This window comes from Neovison vison, chromosome 14 (genome assembly GCF_020171115.1).
Source record: "Neovison vison isolate M4711 chromosome 14, ASM_NN_V1, whole genome shotgun sequence".
In the NCBI taxonomy this organism is placed as follows: Eukaryota; Metazoa; Chordata; class Mammalia; order Carnivora; family Mustelidae; genus Neogale; species Neogale vison.
This window is the reverse complement of record NC_058104.1, coordinates 30,316,723-30,332,884: the sequence shown is the minus strand read 5'-3', so window position 1 is coordinate 30,332,884 and position 16,162 is coordinate 30,316,723. Positions and strand designations below refer to the sequence as shown.

Sequence of the window (16,162 nt, the reverse complement as noted above, 5' to 3'; positions counted from 1 at the left end):
CTTCTTTCAACAGGTCTATGCATGTCGGCCTCTGTTCGAACCTCACCTGCTTTCTTTTATCTAAAACTATGAAAATAAAGTATTTATTTTTACTTTTCTTAATGATGTTATCCATTTGAGAGAGAGAGAGAGAGACAGCGAGGGAGAGAACACAACCCAGGGGAGAGGGAGAGAGAGAAGCAGGCTTCCTGCCAAGCAGGAAGCCCGATGCAGGGCTCGATCCCAGGACCCCAGGATCATGACCTAAGCCGAAGGCAGACGCTTAACCGACTGAGCCACCCAGGTGCCCCAAGTATTTAAAACCTACTACGGGACTTGCTTCCGAATGGCAGGGTTCCTTAGGAATTACGTCCATAAAATGAGAGCATTCGTACCATTTTATATATATGTATGGATATTATTAAGAATTATCAACATTATTATCGTGTGATTACCCTCATTCATTCAACATTTCCTGAGCACCCACATGGTAGGCATATGTTGGACAAGACAGGTAAGATTTCATGGAGCAGATAGTCTTGCAGTGGAGGAAAGCAGACGATCATTCACATATTTGCTTGTTAAGTAACAACAGGGGTTAAATCTAATGAGGACAAAGTGCCAGTATCAGGATAACACACCTTTTTTTTTTTTTTTTAATTTTTTCCTTATTTATTTGACAGGGAGGGATCACAAGTAGGCAGAGAGAGAGGGGGAAGCAGGCTCCCCACCGAGCAGAGAGCCTGATGCGGGGCTTGATCCCAGGACCCTGAGATCATGACCCGAGCTGAAGGCAGAGGCCTAAACCACTGAGCCACCCAGGTGACCCAGGGTAACACATCTTATAAAATAACCCAACTTAACTCAGTTTGTTTGGGGGTTGAGAGGCCAAGGATGGTGTCCTTTAAAAAGGGGCTTGTGAGCTAAGCTCTGAAGGATGAAATTGCAAAAAAACAAATAAAAGAAAGGAAAATTCAAAGGGAGGGGAGAGATAATTCTGGAAAGCACTATTATTAATGAAAAGACTAAAACTACTCTGCTTGAATTGTGTTCTCTCTCATTCTGTCTTTGGAGGAACCCCAGTTCTCGTTTGTTTGTTTGCTTTCCAGGATAAGTCAGCAGGGTTCATTTTTAAAAGAACAATCAGCTTTCCTGTCATTTCTCAAGGTTTTGCAGATGAGAAGTTTGCTCTCAGAACCCGGAAACCACAGAGCTGTCATTGTATCCAGAATGCCACAGCGTACTTCTGTCTTCTGAAAGACAATTAGATGAGGTTGGTATTTACTGAGCAGCTACTGTGTGCCAGGTGAGCCAAGTTCTCGAAGTACGTCCTCCCATGCAATCTGCGACAGACAGTTGCCACGGCTGAGATCTCCACTTCACAGATGAGGAAACTGAGGCACACGAGGGCCAACTTGTCTGAGTGTGTAAGCGGCAGAGTCGGGACTAGGGGACCTGAAAGTCACCATCAGTGAGGGACGCATCCCAATATCCTGCCGTTGGCCAAACACACCACGGGCTTTCACACCTCCCGTGCCTTTGATCAAGCTCTTTCCCCCACTTGGAATGCCAGTGGGTCCTGCTTCCCTCCCCGCTCCTCCCGATCAACGTGCGCTCCCCTTTGAAGACCAGCTCCAACGACACCTCCGCTATAAAACACCTTCCTTTCTCAGATTAGAAATCAGAAAGATAAAGGAACAAAGCCAAAAATAAATTTGCCAAAGAATCTGTTCTTGCTCTGACCTGGCAATAATCTTCTAGAAAGAACCACTGGCAAACAAGAGCAAGAACTTATCCAGTGACCCGGCTGAAAGAAAAGGTCCACGGGCGTCTCCAGGTGAGAAGCCCGAGTCTTCTGTTTTTCCCTACTACTGGGGGCACTGGCTGGCTTTGGAACAACCCTGGCCCACCGGGAATCCATTCCACGGGCTACACTGGTATGACCAAAGGACCAGAACTGGGCCTCCCTTATAAAAGCCTTCGTCAGCGTCCTACACGGGGCTGACTGAGAGTTCAGCAGGAGTTTAACATGAGGCTGGACCCAGTCCCCACAAAGCCACTGCCCGATACAGAAGATACAACTGAGGCTGAATTGGGGAGACCAGAAAATGATTTGGGAGGAGGGAGAGGACTGGTTTATTACTATTTTTTAAGATTTTATCTTATAGAGTGAGAGAGAGAACGTGATGGGGAGCAGCAGAGGGAGAGGGAGAAGCAGACTCCCCACTGAGCAAGAGAGCCCGATGCAGGGGCTCGATCCCAGGACGCTGGGATCATGACCTGAGCCGGAGCCAGATGCTTAACTGACTAAGCCATCCAGGCACCAGGAGAGAACTGCTTTATAACCAGGAGTATGGGGGGGCAGAGAACAAAAGTGGCCCATTTCCACAAGCTTCATTTAATTTCTATGCAGCCTTCCCCTGCTCAGTAATTGAATGTATAATTTATTTTGGCTAGCAACTGCTACGTGTGGCTTTCAGAACAACACTAATAGGCTTCTAAGGTTCAGTGCCACAGCATTTAGAGAGTGGACTAAGAGTCAGCAGATAAATTATTAAATGAGAAGTGGACGCCACATTCCCGCCCCTCCTGCAGGGGCCTGAAGTGTGGGGCGAGGCAGACGGGGAGTCCCGGGCATGGACACTGAGGGCACTAACTCCCCGCACAGAGTGTACCGGCCCGTTCGGTCACTGCTTATCTCCCAGAGTGGACTGAGGCCATCACGGGGCAGCACCACAGGGCAAAAGCCACCCAGGGCTCTTGTCAAATATTCTTGGAGCTGCAGATCTTTGATGACGGGGGAGCCTTTATTTAGCTTAAGAAATTTAAAAAAAAAATTAATATTTAATTTAAATACTAAAAAAAATTTTAACCCCATCTAGGGTCCAGTCATAATAAGCTTGCGTGGGATCTACAGTATTTTAGAACATGGTCCTGAGTTTCTAAGTTGGGAGAAGAAAGATCAAGGCTTCTAGAGCCTCTGTTCACGGTCTATAGCTTTGACAGCAGCAGCTCATAAGCCGTTCCGAATGGTTCAAGTTATGCAGAGCTCCAGAGTTCCCCCGTGAAGACTACCATTCCTGAACTTTTTAAAAGGAAACCAGTTTATATTAAGATTTTAAGTTTCTTACATCAATCTAAGCTAATCATCTGATCTAGTCTTCATTTTGCATAGCATCGGGGTTTTGGGGGTGGCTGTTCATTTTTGTCTCACCTTGTTTCTTGCTAACCCATCATGCTTATCAAAGCAGGCACCAGGAGAAATTTCCACGTTCACCGACACACACCAAGGGCAGGTGGGGAGAGTAGATAAGCAACACCCACGGTAAGAAAACACACGGACCCAAAGCACAACAGCAATCACGAGGAGGACGGTGCCGAGCAGGACAGACTGGGAAGGGCATCCAGCCAGAGCGGAGCTTTTAGCAAGAGTGGGCAGCAAAAGCCACCCTAACCAGGGGAGGCTTCTCATCACCTGCTTGAGAACTAAAAAAACCAAACCAAACCAAACCCAAGTATCTGGGGGAAGATTATTTTAGGAAGAGGGAACGGCAGGTACAAAGACTCTGAGTTAGAATGCAGCTTCGCATGTTCAGAGAACAGAAGAAAGCCACTGTGGCTTAAGGAGGTGCCAGATGAGGACAAGGTGCCAGATGGTCTGAGGACTCCCAGGGAAGGTGTTTGGTGTCATTCCAGATGTGGCAGGAAGCCACTGGAGTTCCCAGGAGTCAAAAGCAAAGCTTCACCCCTCAAAAGGGGCATGGGTAGCAATCACGGGTGAAGGCCTCGGTGCCCAGAGCCACCCCAGGTGATTGAAGATAAAACATTCTAGAGCTGCCGTGGAAAGTCGGCTCTCCAACCAACCTGGAGAATCCACCCAGAGCAACGGCAGCAAGTGGGGGACGGCCAACCCTGGCGTTATCAACTGGGAGCTCACGGAGGAGATGGGAGCGGAGGGCCGACCATCACGGAAAACACCGGCCCTCCTCGTACGTGGCCACACAAACCTCCCAGGCAGTCCCTCCAGCTTCCCCAGTGCTGGCCCTACAGATGCTCTACCACAGCAGCAAGCGGGGCGGCCAGGAGTCAGAGCAGGCGCGGACGGCCTGCTCCTGAGCCCCTCCCTGCCTCGGCTCTGCCCCTGGGAAAGGGGGCACCGACCACAGGACCGCAGCCCATGGCTGTTGGGAGGACGGAATTAGACAGCATGCGCAGAAGGGCTCTCGACACACACACAGGCTCCAGCGGTGGCATCTGGATCTCTGGCACGCCGTGGTACGGCTCTGTGCGCATGTCCTTGATGCACACCGTCCCAGGAGGTGACAAGCACACCCTGTAGCAAACACCTGCCTGAAGGCTTTCTCTCAGCTCGAGTGTGGAGCAGGCGAGGGAGCCAGGGAGGTGATGATCTAGAAACAGCCCTCATGCAATGACAGACGGAACAGATCAAGAACCTACATCCCCTGCCCCTCAGGTGGGGCAGCGCCAAGGCCGTCCGACACCCCCTCCCAGCGGTCCCTGGTGGCAAGGAACCTCAGCTGCCCACAGCGGTTACCTGCCCAGCAGCGCACCTTTCATTGGCTTCCTTCCCTTCCCCGTCTCAGCCCCCCAACACCTGACTGACACTCTCGGGGATTGCTGCTCAAGTAAACCGTCTGGCTCCTGAACCTTGTACAGGAAATGGGTCTGGGGCAGAATTTTTTTTTTTTTTAAATAAACACTATATCCTTTAGTGATAAAAACAGAACTCCTCATTGGTAACAAGCCAGAAGAAAATCAACATCACACAGCAAAGGTTGGGGCAGAATTTTTATCACTAACAGCAAGCCGGACGGAGTACCCTTTCTGTACTTATTAGCTTCCAGTTGTAGGTCTCTGGGGTTTCAAACAAACAAACAAACGGCAACAAAAAATAAACAGCCATGTCCCAGAGTGAAGCAGTCCTAACGTGTAAAACTCTCTAGGCACACCTCTCCTGGGCCGTCGCGCGGCCCGCCAGGCCTGTGTGAGACAGGTTTCAGAAGGGCCTTGCGGGAAGGTAGCTTCACGCTGTCATCCGTCTGACGCTATAAATGTGGGCACGGCCAGTGCGCTTCCTGCTACAGATACAGATTTAGAATTCATTTCTCCAGTAGTTTTCTTTCCTTTCTTCTTGGAGGAATCTCACTCTACACACACCTACCTGAGTCGGCTTTCCTAAACAGCCAGGGAATGAACGAACACACACGAACACACACGCACGCGCACACACGCGCGCGCGCACACACACACACACACGCGCGCGCGCACACACACACACACACACACACACACCCTCCCTGAGTCGGCTTTCCTAAACAGCCAGGGAACACTCAAGAGGAGAGAACGACGGGCTTACCTTGGGAGAGGCACTGGTTGGCCAGGGCAACCTGACCGGAATGCAGGTAGAGATTGAGGCGCGTGAAGATGCCCACCAGCGAGGGAATGGTGATGAAGCAGTAGGCAACACAGGCCTGGAAGGACGGGAAGAAACACGGCAGGTGACGTAAGCAACACCCCCACTGCAGCCTGGTCCTCCTGCTTCCATCCATCACGTATTTTCAATTAAAAAACACTGACAAGGGGCGCCTGGGTGGCTCCGTGGGTGAAGCCACTGCCTTCAGCTCAGGTCATGATCTCAGGGTCCTGGGATGGAGCCCCGTGTTGGGTTCTCTGCTCGGCGGGGAGCTGCTCTCTCTCTGCCTGCCTCCCTGCCTCCTTGTGATCTCTGTCAAATAACTAAAATCTTTAAAAAAAATAATAAAATAGGGGCGCCTGGGTGGCTCGGTGGATTAAAGCCTTTGCCTTCGGCTCGGGTCATGATCCCAGGGTCCTGGGATGGAGCCGCACATCAGGCTCTCTGCTTGGCAGGGAGCCTGCTTCCTCCTCTCTCTCTGCCTGCCTCTCTGCCTACTTGTGATCTCTGTCCATCAAATAAATAAATAACATCTTAAAAAATAAATAAATAAAATAAAAAATAAAAAACACTGACAATAACGAAATCTCCTTCTGAGCCCTAATTTTCTCTTCTCGCCTCTGCAGCATACTCCAGATGCCTCTCTGGGAGGTGGGGGCCCAGGCAAATAAGGAGCATAAGGGGATAAGGAAAATAAACCCTCATCTGTCATAGCGGGAAGTAAATAGGTTGACACCGATTAGTGACTAAGCAGCAGACTTTTAAACCAATTACTTAAAGATATGTCAGTAATTAGAAGAAATTGCTCAAAAGGTTTTGAGGTGGTTGGCTCTTGAGAAAAGAGGTATAAAGTCAGGGCAGGGACAGTATGCTTATTTTCCACTGTCCTCTTTTTGATCCAGTTCCATTTAAAAAAAAAAAAAACCCACAGATATGAATTGCTTTGATAGAAAGACTTTCCAGATATAGGCACGAGCCAGAGGTTAATTCAGCTGGCAAAAAATGCGATCCACCTCTCAACACGGCCCACCCCACCCCTGCCCTTAACACGTGTCCAAATGGAGACTTCTCTGATCATTTATCTTGAAAAATCCCAAGAAAAGTGGTTCATCCATAGATACTTGAGAAGGAAAAATTAATCTGGAAAATCAATACTTAACCACCCCTTAGGACACACTTGTCTTTTTCTGGGAAGAGCAACTTAGAAACTTGCAAATGAAACAACTGGAGGTTCAAAGTCAGGGAGTCTTATCTCTAGAACCTACCCGGACAAAGGCAGCCGTCTTTCTGGAATGATTTCCTTTCATTACTTTCCTCGTTTCCATTGCCAACCGGTTTACACTCTGGATTTATTAATTTAAAAAAAAAAAAAAAAAAGGAGATCTTATGAGATGATGCTGACTCGGATTACCATCTTCCTAGAGATCTGGATGTTAATTGCATACAAGTCAACAAGAACGAGCTACGTGGGGCCCAGACGGGTTAGCTCCGAACCCCGACATGCCAGAGGGGTCATCTCCCTGCCTCAGTCTCAGCCTTGAGCAAACATCTCCAACAGGGTAAGAACAAAAGGCCCTCACTCAGTTAGTCATGCCTATCAACTGGCATTGTAAATGACCATTTTCTGGTTTAATGAATAGCCAGGGTTCACTTCATTTCCAGAAATCCCACACACTAAGCTTGAGATCTTAGCGATCCTAAGAGAAACCTCCAAACCCGAGAGGCAGCACGCAATTCAGCGATGCAATGCAGACGCAAACTCTAAGGACAGAAACAGCAGCTTCCACATCGCGCTCACGGCCTACGGGTGTGTTCTAAGAGCCGCGCATTTCTCAGCTTCCTTCACCGCCACAACCCTACGAGGTGGCCACAGTGGGCTCCCCCGGCCCGATGTACAGACGAGGTCTCTACCGTTAGGCCTTAAATTCAGCAGCAAACAAATATATAACAAGGCTGCGCTCCTTGAATTTACACGAAGCGATTAAAGCCTTGGGGAATCTTTCCACAAACGTGGTAAGTTCAGACCCACGGTTCCCAAACTGTGGACCATGGCATCCTTGAGGGCTGGAGCAAACTCGCAGGGGCACCCACAATTTTTTAGGGAAACAGAGCAATGCTCCACTGCCGAGCGCTGTGGAAAGCACCGGCCTTAGGAAGCTCATGGATTCAACACCAGACTGTGCCCTGTTCCTCACGGCGATGTCCTAGCTTGGGTGAAAGTGGGTTCTCAACAAGCGGCTCTGATTACAAGCACTGTGCAAAAACCAAGGAGGGGAAAGAAAAAATCAACATGGAACAGAGAACGAGGGTAGTGATGCCAATCGGAGGGCAAGGTGTGAGAAGTGGTACAATGCCCAACAAGTTACTAGTCATTGGGATTATTTAAGAATAAAGATATATTCTTTTTCTTTTAAATCACATATATTGTTATTTCTAAGAGCTACCCAGTTGTTAGGGCGTAAACACTTAAGTTCTTCGGGTCTAACCTCTTAATCAACAGAACTGCTATTTCTTTCTTTGCTGTGGGGACACCACACAGAGCTACCAAGAACCAGCAAGCCTGGGACTCCGGTTAAGCTCTTAGAGCCATACGTTAATATTTCCGTAACTCATCAGTGCAACCCACTTTGCTGCTGACATATGGGACTGAGAATATGCTCATTTCAGAGAAAAAGAGGTTAAAAAAAAAAAAAAACCCATGCAAAGACTTAAGCAAAAATTGCAGATTTGATTAATCTTTGAGAAACCGGCTTTTATGCCCCGAAGAATAGAAGTGTTACGGGGCCACAAGACTCCCGGATTAAACTCCATGCTTGGCAGATAGTGAATACTTATTGAGAAAACAAATGAATAAATGAAAATCCTTACGTGAATCAACTGCACAAGAACAGGTTCCAGGTTGCAAAACATTGACCGAGCCTCAACGTAAAAACTGAGCTGTTGTTCAAAATCACGGCCAAAGGAAACCTAGAAGCAAGGGAAAAGGTGCTCAGAATGTTACCCTAGGCACCTGGGAGCACACACCATTGAGAAGAGTTTCCCTGAGCTTCGAAAGGTAGGGAAAGTCTGTGATGACAAGTCACCACAAATATGAATGGGTGGAAATGTCCAGGGTATGCAAGGGCGCGTGCACGCGCACACACACACACACACACACACGAATTTACACTTGCCTCTGCAGCGCACTCCAGATGGCTCTTTGGCAGGAGGGGAACAGGCAAATAAGGAGCATAAGGGGGTAAGAAAAATAAACCCTCATCTGTCATAGCAGGAAGTAAATAGGTTAACACCTATTAGACTTTACATGACTCTGCCCAGCATATAACTGGAATATCACTATTACTATGACCACCTCCTCTCTGTGAAATGAGCACTGGAGTAGAACATAAAAAGACCAAAGGGTGGTACAGAACAGTATCTCAGAATGTAAATCGGATTTCCCAGGCTAGAAGGAAACGCCTAGAAAGGAAATAATGGACTTTTATTTGTCAGCTGTGGCCTTTTCACAGAACATAAATTTGGTTATTGGGAGCCATTGGTCAGAGGGATTTCCCTAATAAGAGCCACACCTTTTTGCTTCCTGATGGGGAGTCCAAACCCGACAACTTACGGGTGGCCGGGGGAGCCAGAAGTGGAAATTTCTCCATCAATAAAAATTTATTTCTTCAAATTTATGAAGAGCTGGTTAGGAGGACAACCTTGACTGTTACAGCAATCATTTTTGCCCAGAGGAGGTTTAACATTGCTATTTCCATTAAAGCTATCAGGTTTCCCATCCTATTTCTGCATATTCTTTTCCATTCTAACCGGGTGGCTCTCAGACAAACCCATAAAGGGATAAAATACCACCTGATCATCGTATAAATGAAGGACAAGGAGAGTCCCAAGGTAAAAGGTGCATTTCCCAACAGGGCAGTTGAAAGGTTAATTCTGATTCTGCATGAAAATGGATTATTTTACCTACAGAGTCAGGAAGGACGAGGCTGACCCCTCCTGTTGAACAAGTCACATTTTCCAGGTCCTTTTCAAAGTGATCTAGTTATTTATCTCTTGGTCAGCTTTCCTCTTGACATTTATATTAAAATAAGGCGCCAGCAGAGGTTGCTACTTAAGCTTTGTGCACAAAGAAGGAAAACAATGGTGGTTCTGGCTAGGAGGGGCTGGGGGGGGTGGTTGTTCCCAAAGAAGGCTGTAAGAATCCCTTCCACTCTGCCTGGCCTTTTGCAGCGTCCCTGTGGACCCCCACCCCCCATCTTGGGGGTGGAGTCTACTTTCCATTCTCTCCAAGGGGACAGCCAACAGAATGTAGCAGGATTGGATAGCAGTCACTGAGTGATCGCAGGACTTTGGTCTAAAAGGCCCCACAGCTTCTGTCCATGCCTGCACCATACAAAACAGCTTGGCTGAGAAGGTTAGATGGTGGCAGAATGGCAGAAAGAGGCCACACCAGTGAGAAATGAGGCCCCAAAAGCCAGCACCAAGAGCCTAAACATGGGAACGAGGCTGTCCCGGATCCTCCGTGGCCCCGATCCTGGTACACGGAGCAACCTGGCTCCAGTCAACCCCTAGGATTGTTAAGAATTAATAAATCAGGGGCGCCTGGGTGGCTCAGTGGGTTAAAGCCTCTGCCTTTGGCTCAGGTCATGATCCCAGGGTCCTGGGATCAAGCCCCACGTCAGGCTCTCTACTCAGCGGGGAGCCTGCTTCCCTTCCTCTCTCTTGCTCTGCCTGCCTCTCTGCCTACCTGTGATCTCTGTCAAATAAATAAATAAAATCTTTAAAACAAGGAATTAATAAAACACAGTAACTGAAAGCTGCAAAGTCTTGTGGTGAGTTGTTACGCACAATTTTGCCCCTCCCCCCAGCATCCTTCCGCCATCACCCAATGAGCTGCACATCACATCGGGTGCCCTTGGGAGTCCCTAACCCCGACTCCCAGGATCCATGGGATCCGCAGTTGCACAGGCGTGCGAAGGTCTCCCAGGCCTGGCCAGTGTGTTCCTTCCCCCTCACCGCGCCATCTCGTGCAGGGATGAGCCGGGGACCTGTAGTCTAGTTAGTCTAGAGACGACTCAATCCCAGGACTTCCCCTGGAGCCTTTTCTGCGGGGCCGCAGCGCTGGCAGCCTTGGGGACCCAGGGCTCTACAGGGGAGTGAGCCTGCCAGGGAGGACACCTCGGGAGCAGAACCTGGAGCCACAGACCTACAGAGGGAAGGAGCCAACTGCTCCTTCAGAGAGCTCCATTCCTGGACTTGGCGTCCCCCATCCAAACCTCTCCCTCCCCCCCTTTTCTTTTTTTATTCCTTAGGCCAGTTTGGTCTTGGCTCTTTCTGCCCCCAGGGGAGTGCTGGCTAATGTAAGATGTTTTCTAATTTCATCTTATCATAATAAAAATGAAAAGCACCAGGGAACATCATGTTAACTGCTTTCACCGGAGTTAAGGACAAACAATTACATCACATTTCCAAGTGCCCTGAACCTTCTTCCCCAATACTTACCATTTTTATAAATCCATTAATCAAATATGCCAGCATTCTTTTCTCATCCTCCAGAGTGAGTGCACTAAAATCAATAATGGTACATAATTAACACTGAGGTAACAAACGAAAGTTTCTAAGGAATCTATAAGAAGTAAATGATTTAACAGGTAAGAACATTTTGCATTTTCCAGATTTTAAAAACTCCCAACAGGCTGTGTGTGTATATGTTTCTTTTGATGAAAATATATCATCTAAATCAACATAACTTAAATGTGTTTCTCATCTCTCTCAAAGATGACGTTTTCAGAGCGTATTTATTAATAGCAAAGGAGAAGGAAACTTTCCCTTGGAATTTGGACAGCAAGGTCCAACTGCAAATTTTGCATTCTGGAGAAGCTGTGTTCAACATTTTGGAATAAAAAATTTCAAAGAAGCAGTTAAGTCGAAAGAATTCCACAACGAACATCCATATATCTACCACCAGGATCCCACCATTACCATTTTACTGTATTTGCTTTATCACGTAACTATCCACTTCCCTCTCCACCCATCAAATCCAGTCATTCTGGGGAAGCATATTCAAGTAAATTACAGATCGGATTGCCTCTATCTAACGGCAGTATTAATACAAATATACGTAAGACAGTGTCACGTCCTTAAGCTTCAACTACACACGTAAAGGCCTAGTCACAGTTCCCCAAATTTATTTTTTTTTTAATTTTATTTTTTTTAAGATTTTTATTTATTTATTTGATAGACAGAGAGAGATCACAAGTAGGCAGAGAGGCAGGCAGAGAGAGAGGGGGAAGCAGGCTCCCTGCTGAGCAGAGAGCCCGATGTGGGGCTCGATCCCAGGACCCTGAGATCATGACCCGAGCTGAAGGCAGAGGCTTAAACCACTGAGCCACCCAGGCGCCCCCCCAAATTTATTTTTTATAAAAACTTAAGAGCCTAGAGAAAACAGGAGCCAAGTCTCTTGTGTGTTGGTTTGTCCTGGGGGAGAGTAAGTACTGGCAAAAACTGTGCTCCGTCCGCTAACAAAGCAATGTCCCTTTCGTTCTTTGAGACTCCACTGCCCAGCCCCCTCTGCAGCTGGGTATAACCAGAGGACAGTTCTAGCCAAGGGGATGTGAGCACAAGCGAGGGTGAGCCATCCAAGTTTCTCCCAGAAAGAAAACTGCTGTCCTCCAATGCCCGCAGGCTGTACATGGACATGGTCGTGGTAAGCCAGCTTCAGCCCCAGGAAGACACGGCAGAGGGATGACCAAGCAACAAGACAGAAGGAGCCTGGGGCGCCTGGGTGGCTCAGTGGGTTAAAGCCTCTGCCTTTGGCTCAGGTCATGATCTCAGGATCCTGGGGTCAAGCCCCGCATCGGGCTCTCTGCTCAGCAAGGAACCTGCTTCCTTCTCTCTTGCTCTCTCTGCCTGCCTCTCTGCCTACTTGTGATCTCTGTCAAATAAATAAAAATAAATAAATAAAAATCTTAAAAAAAAAAAAAAAAAGACAGAAGGAGCCTGGATAGCACTCTATAGTACAGTGACCCTACCCCAACCTTCTGATCTCACACCTTTAGCAAGATAGAAATAAACCTTCTATTTTGCCGAAGCTAAAAACCCGGTATCCTGGTAAGACAGGTGCTTTTCTGTTGTGTTTTGTGCCTTTATTTCTATTTCTGTCCAACTAAAAAGCCTATTGGTTCCATGTGTTATGAAAAGTCTTGATATTTTGATTTTGAAAACTATTCATGAGGTTGACAAGGCAAGATCATGAAGATAAGGATTCCAAAGTTCAGAAGAAAAAAAAAAAAAAAGTAAAATTCGTCTTGCTGACGGTTAAGTTCCGAAACCGTTTTCTCCATTCTTATAACATTTTCCAGTGACTCAAGCTGCTGTACTTAAAAATTCTTTGGGGACTAAAATTTTAGCTACAAATACGCAGGACTGTTTCAAACACAATCACATGGAAGCACGTAAGGGAAAAAAAACTAGAAAGAAAAGGAGTGACAGTTTGGCCTCTGACCCAAGAGGTAAGGCCAACGTGTAGGACCGAGTCCCAAGTCTACCGAAAACCTCCAGCCCTTCATGCAAGGGATAGAAGCCATTTCATCTGAACTTCAAGTAACTGGCTAATAATGAGAAAAAAATGTACAGCTATGTTACCGGATGAGTGAACTCATTACTATCATATCTGGTGCTCTTAAAACTCCAGGAGATGTGGAGTTTGAGTTCACTTGGATGAAGCCAGCCTTCTCCTGTCAACAGAAACCCCTTTGTAAAAACATCTGCCATCTTGGGGCGCCTCGGTGGCGCACTCGGTTGACTGTCTCTTGGTTTAGGCTGAGGCCATGATCTCGGGGTTGTGGGACTGAGCCCCACCTCAGGGTCCATGCTCAGCCGGGAGTCTGCCATGGATTCTCTCCTTCTGCCCCTCCCCCAACCAGCTCTTGCTCTCTCGCTCTCTCTCTCAAATCAATCTTCAAGAACAACAACAACAAACCTGCCATTTCATTTTCTCAGGAAGGTTCATCTCAGCCTCTCTCTTCTCCTGAACTGGAATGCCCTCATTATAATGTAAGAGTTTTAATAGACCCCATAGGATGATATTACCCATAGTGGCAGCTTAATGCAGTAATTCCCCAATGTACTATTATGTGGTATTAAGACCCAATCCCTGTTATATCTCAGCCTCGAGCGTGGCTTACTTCACAGAGTCATGCATGGTCTTGCACACGTGCAAAAGGGCGTTCAGAATGACAGGGTCCTTTGTGGGTTCTTGCTGATGCCTACAAAACATTTAAAGATGACAGTAAAAGTTATGTCCACTCACAGCAATGAAGGCACGAGCTGAGTTTTTCCTTTGTTGCGTATATTTGAGATAAAGCAAATTACTCAGTTGGCATTGGCAATGGTTGGTTTTAATTCTTCTTCCAATAACAATAACAAGCTTGCTTTTCTGCACATATTATAACTTCTCCTAAAATTACCATAAATCCTACAAAATCACAGGAAAGCTGCTGCATTTCTTAAGCCAGACAAGGGGCAAACCTGTTTTTGTTTTTGTTTTTTTAACTACGTTTCTTCCTAAAGCTGTCTACAACCTGTCTATAACTGTGTAAAGTGCCAGACAAAACTGTAATTTGGCTTTTCAGATAATATAGAAGGACAAGGTCTTATAACAAATCGTTACCTAAGTAAAGGAGGTATATTTGTTCTAAGCATATGGAATTAATCTTTTAGGAAGACAACCCAAGGAAAGCTTAAAACATATATTATTCAAACAATTTCTAACTCAATTTTCCCAACTGGGGTTATTAAAGTTCCATCTTAACACACCTTATTTTACCCTATCTATATATTTAATATTTTAAGCAAATTTAACTTTTTAAGTTTAACTCTGTCTTAGAAAAAATACATGAAAACACCAATTAAACTAGTTATATTATATATTGTCAAATATACTTAAATATACAAATTTTAAAATCAAAATCAAAATCTCTCTTCCCCGTGCCACCTAGAATTATTTCCTGTACTGCCAACAGTAGGCTGTTTGGGGAAACACAGATGTAGTCAAAAGGAAAGCAATGAAATTTAAAAACCGATCACAAATCTAAGCACGGAAGATGGAAAGCTTTCTAGCTCTGCGACCTTGACAAGTATGACTTTATTTTTATCTTTTAGAATGTTACTCCCTAAGTAGTTAGTTCATTAACAGATGGCTCCTTCCAAAACACACTGGAATAATGGCAGGGCTCTGGCTACTCCTTATGACTTCGTCTGCTTAGGCACTGATTACAAACTTTTATCACGATTGCTCCTTTTAATGTGGTTTTCCTCTCCGTGTTATTCCAGAGGTTAAATGCATACAGATCATTAGGCCTCCAAGGACACAGAGTGACTCCTACCCACACGCATCACAGGGACACTGCAATCCAAACTTCTGGTGACGCCGTGTTATACTTACTTGATAAAAACTTCCATGATGCATTTGCAAACCTCTACCCGCACACTCTCTTTTTGGAACATGTCCAGAAACGGCAGAAATTTTTCCTAAAAACAAACAAATAGATAAAAGCACTCTCCATGCCACTGACACAAGTTGCTGGAAGGGATTTGTGGGTCCCTTTTCCTTTGAAGCTCAGAGCAGAGAAAGAGCTGTTCATCTCTCTGAGGTGGGTCAGATGAGGACCCACATGAAAGCGGGTTTGTGAAAGCTAGGAGGGTTAAAACCACTCACACGCGCCAGGGGTCAGGGCCGGGGCCAGTGAACACTTGGGGAACGATCTGGGCAAGCTTCAGATGACCATGTGCTTCTCCAGATAACAACACACAAGGTGGGCTTCTGACTTTTTTACAATTGTATTGACCAGAGAAAGAAGAGCCAGTTGTTCAGAGTGGCCCCCACATTCTGACTCTACACTAACTGTGCCACCTGACTCAAGTTACTCCACACTTCTCCAGCACCACTCTTCCCATCTGTAAAGTGGGAATCATAACTGCTCCTACGTCCTAGTGGTGTCATGAAAACGGTACGAGGCAACGCATGCAAAGATCTCAGCAGGTGCTTGGAGTATGGCAAAGCTCAAAAAAAAATCAGAGGTCTTACTTTTAACATCAACAAGAAACAAACACAGTTCTGTGAGTGTTCATAAATGGAAACCAGAAGACACAGGGGCAGCAGGGAAGAGATCTGTACTTGCCCAAGGCAACGCAGCTGATGTGAAGGGGAATCATGTGATATTTTAAAATATGAGGGACGCATAAAAAAATGTCAACTGTCAGAGACTGAGACAATGATGAGTTCGACCTATTTTAGAGTCTCAACGAGGCTGCATGTGTGATAGAAAGCAAGTGTCATACGAAAATCAGTGTGGAAGAGGAAATGAGGAAGAAGATGTCCAGTCTGACTCCGAGGCTTGAGAAGCTGTACGGTGTTCAAGAGGGGCACACATTCCATGAGCGAGGCACGAAAGAAATAAAGATAATCTTTTGCTCTCACAGTCTGGGTACTCATTTTTCAAGCACTCACTAAATTGTTATGCCATAAATACTGAAGTTGTTTATACCAACTGCTTCCTAAAGGGAACTGTTAAGTATTTCTTTTGGCCTGGGGCATCATGAAAACATGACTGAGACACTGAGTGAACCTCTCACTCAGACACAAATTTCCAAAGGTAATTAAGGAACGCTACTTACCACTGAGAAAAGAACAGAGAAATCATGGAAGTGGGCAATCACCTTCTTAATTATTGACTGAAGCTGCAAAACCAA

The 16,162-nt window shown here is 46.3% G+C and overlaps 1 protein-coding gene across 1 annotated transcript in view; it reads right to left on the bottom strand.

Annotated features, from left to right (window-relative positions):
* The window catches only part of VPS35L (VPS35 endosomal protein sorting factor like), a 120,368-nt gene that overhangs the window by 30,988 nt on the left and 73,218 nt on the right, over positions 1–16,162 (bottom strand). Inside the window, exons 20-26 of the mRNA XM_044233738.1 lie at positions 16,088–16,150; positions 14,856–14,941; positions 13,597–13,677; positions 10,913–10,976; positions 8,282–8,380; positions 6,679–6,756; positions 5,357–5,471 (exon numbers count right to left, since the gene is read on the bottom strand). Of these exons, the coding sequence (XP_044089673.1) occupies positions 5,357–5,471; positions 6,679–6,756; positions 8,282–8,380; positions 10,913–10,976; positions 13,597–13,677; positions 14,856–14,941; positions 16,088–16,150 (586 nt within the window). The remainder of the gene's footprint in view (positions 1–5,356; positions 5,472–6,678; positions 6,757–8,281; positions 8,381–10,912; positions 10,977–13,596; positions 13,678–14,855; positions 14,942–16,087; positions 16,151–16,162) is intronic.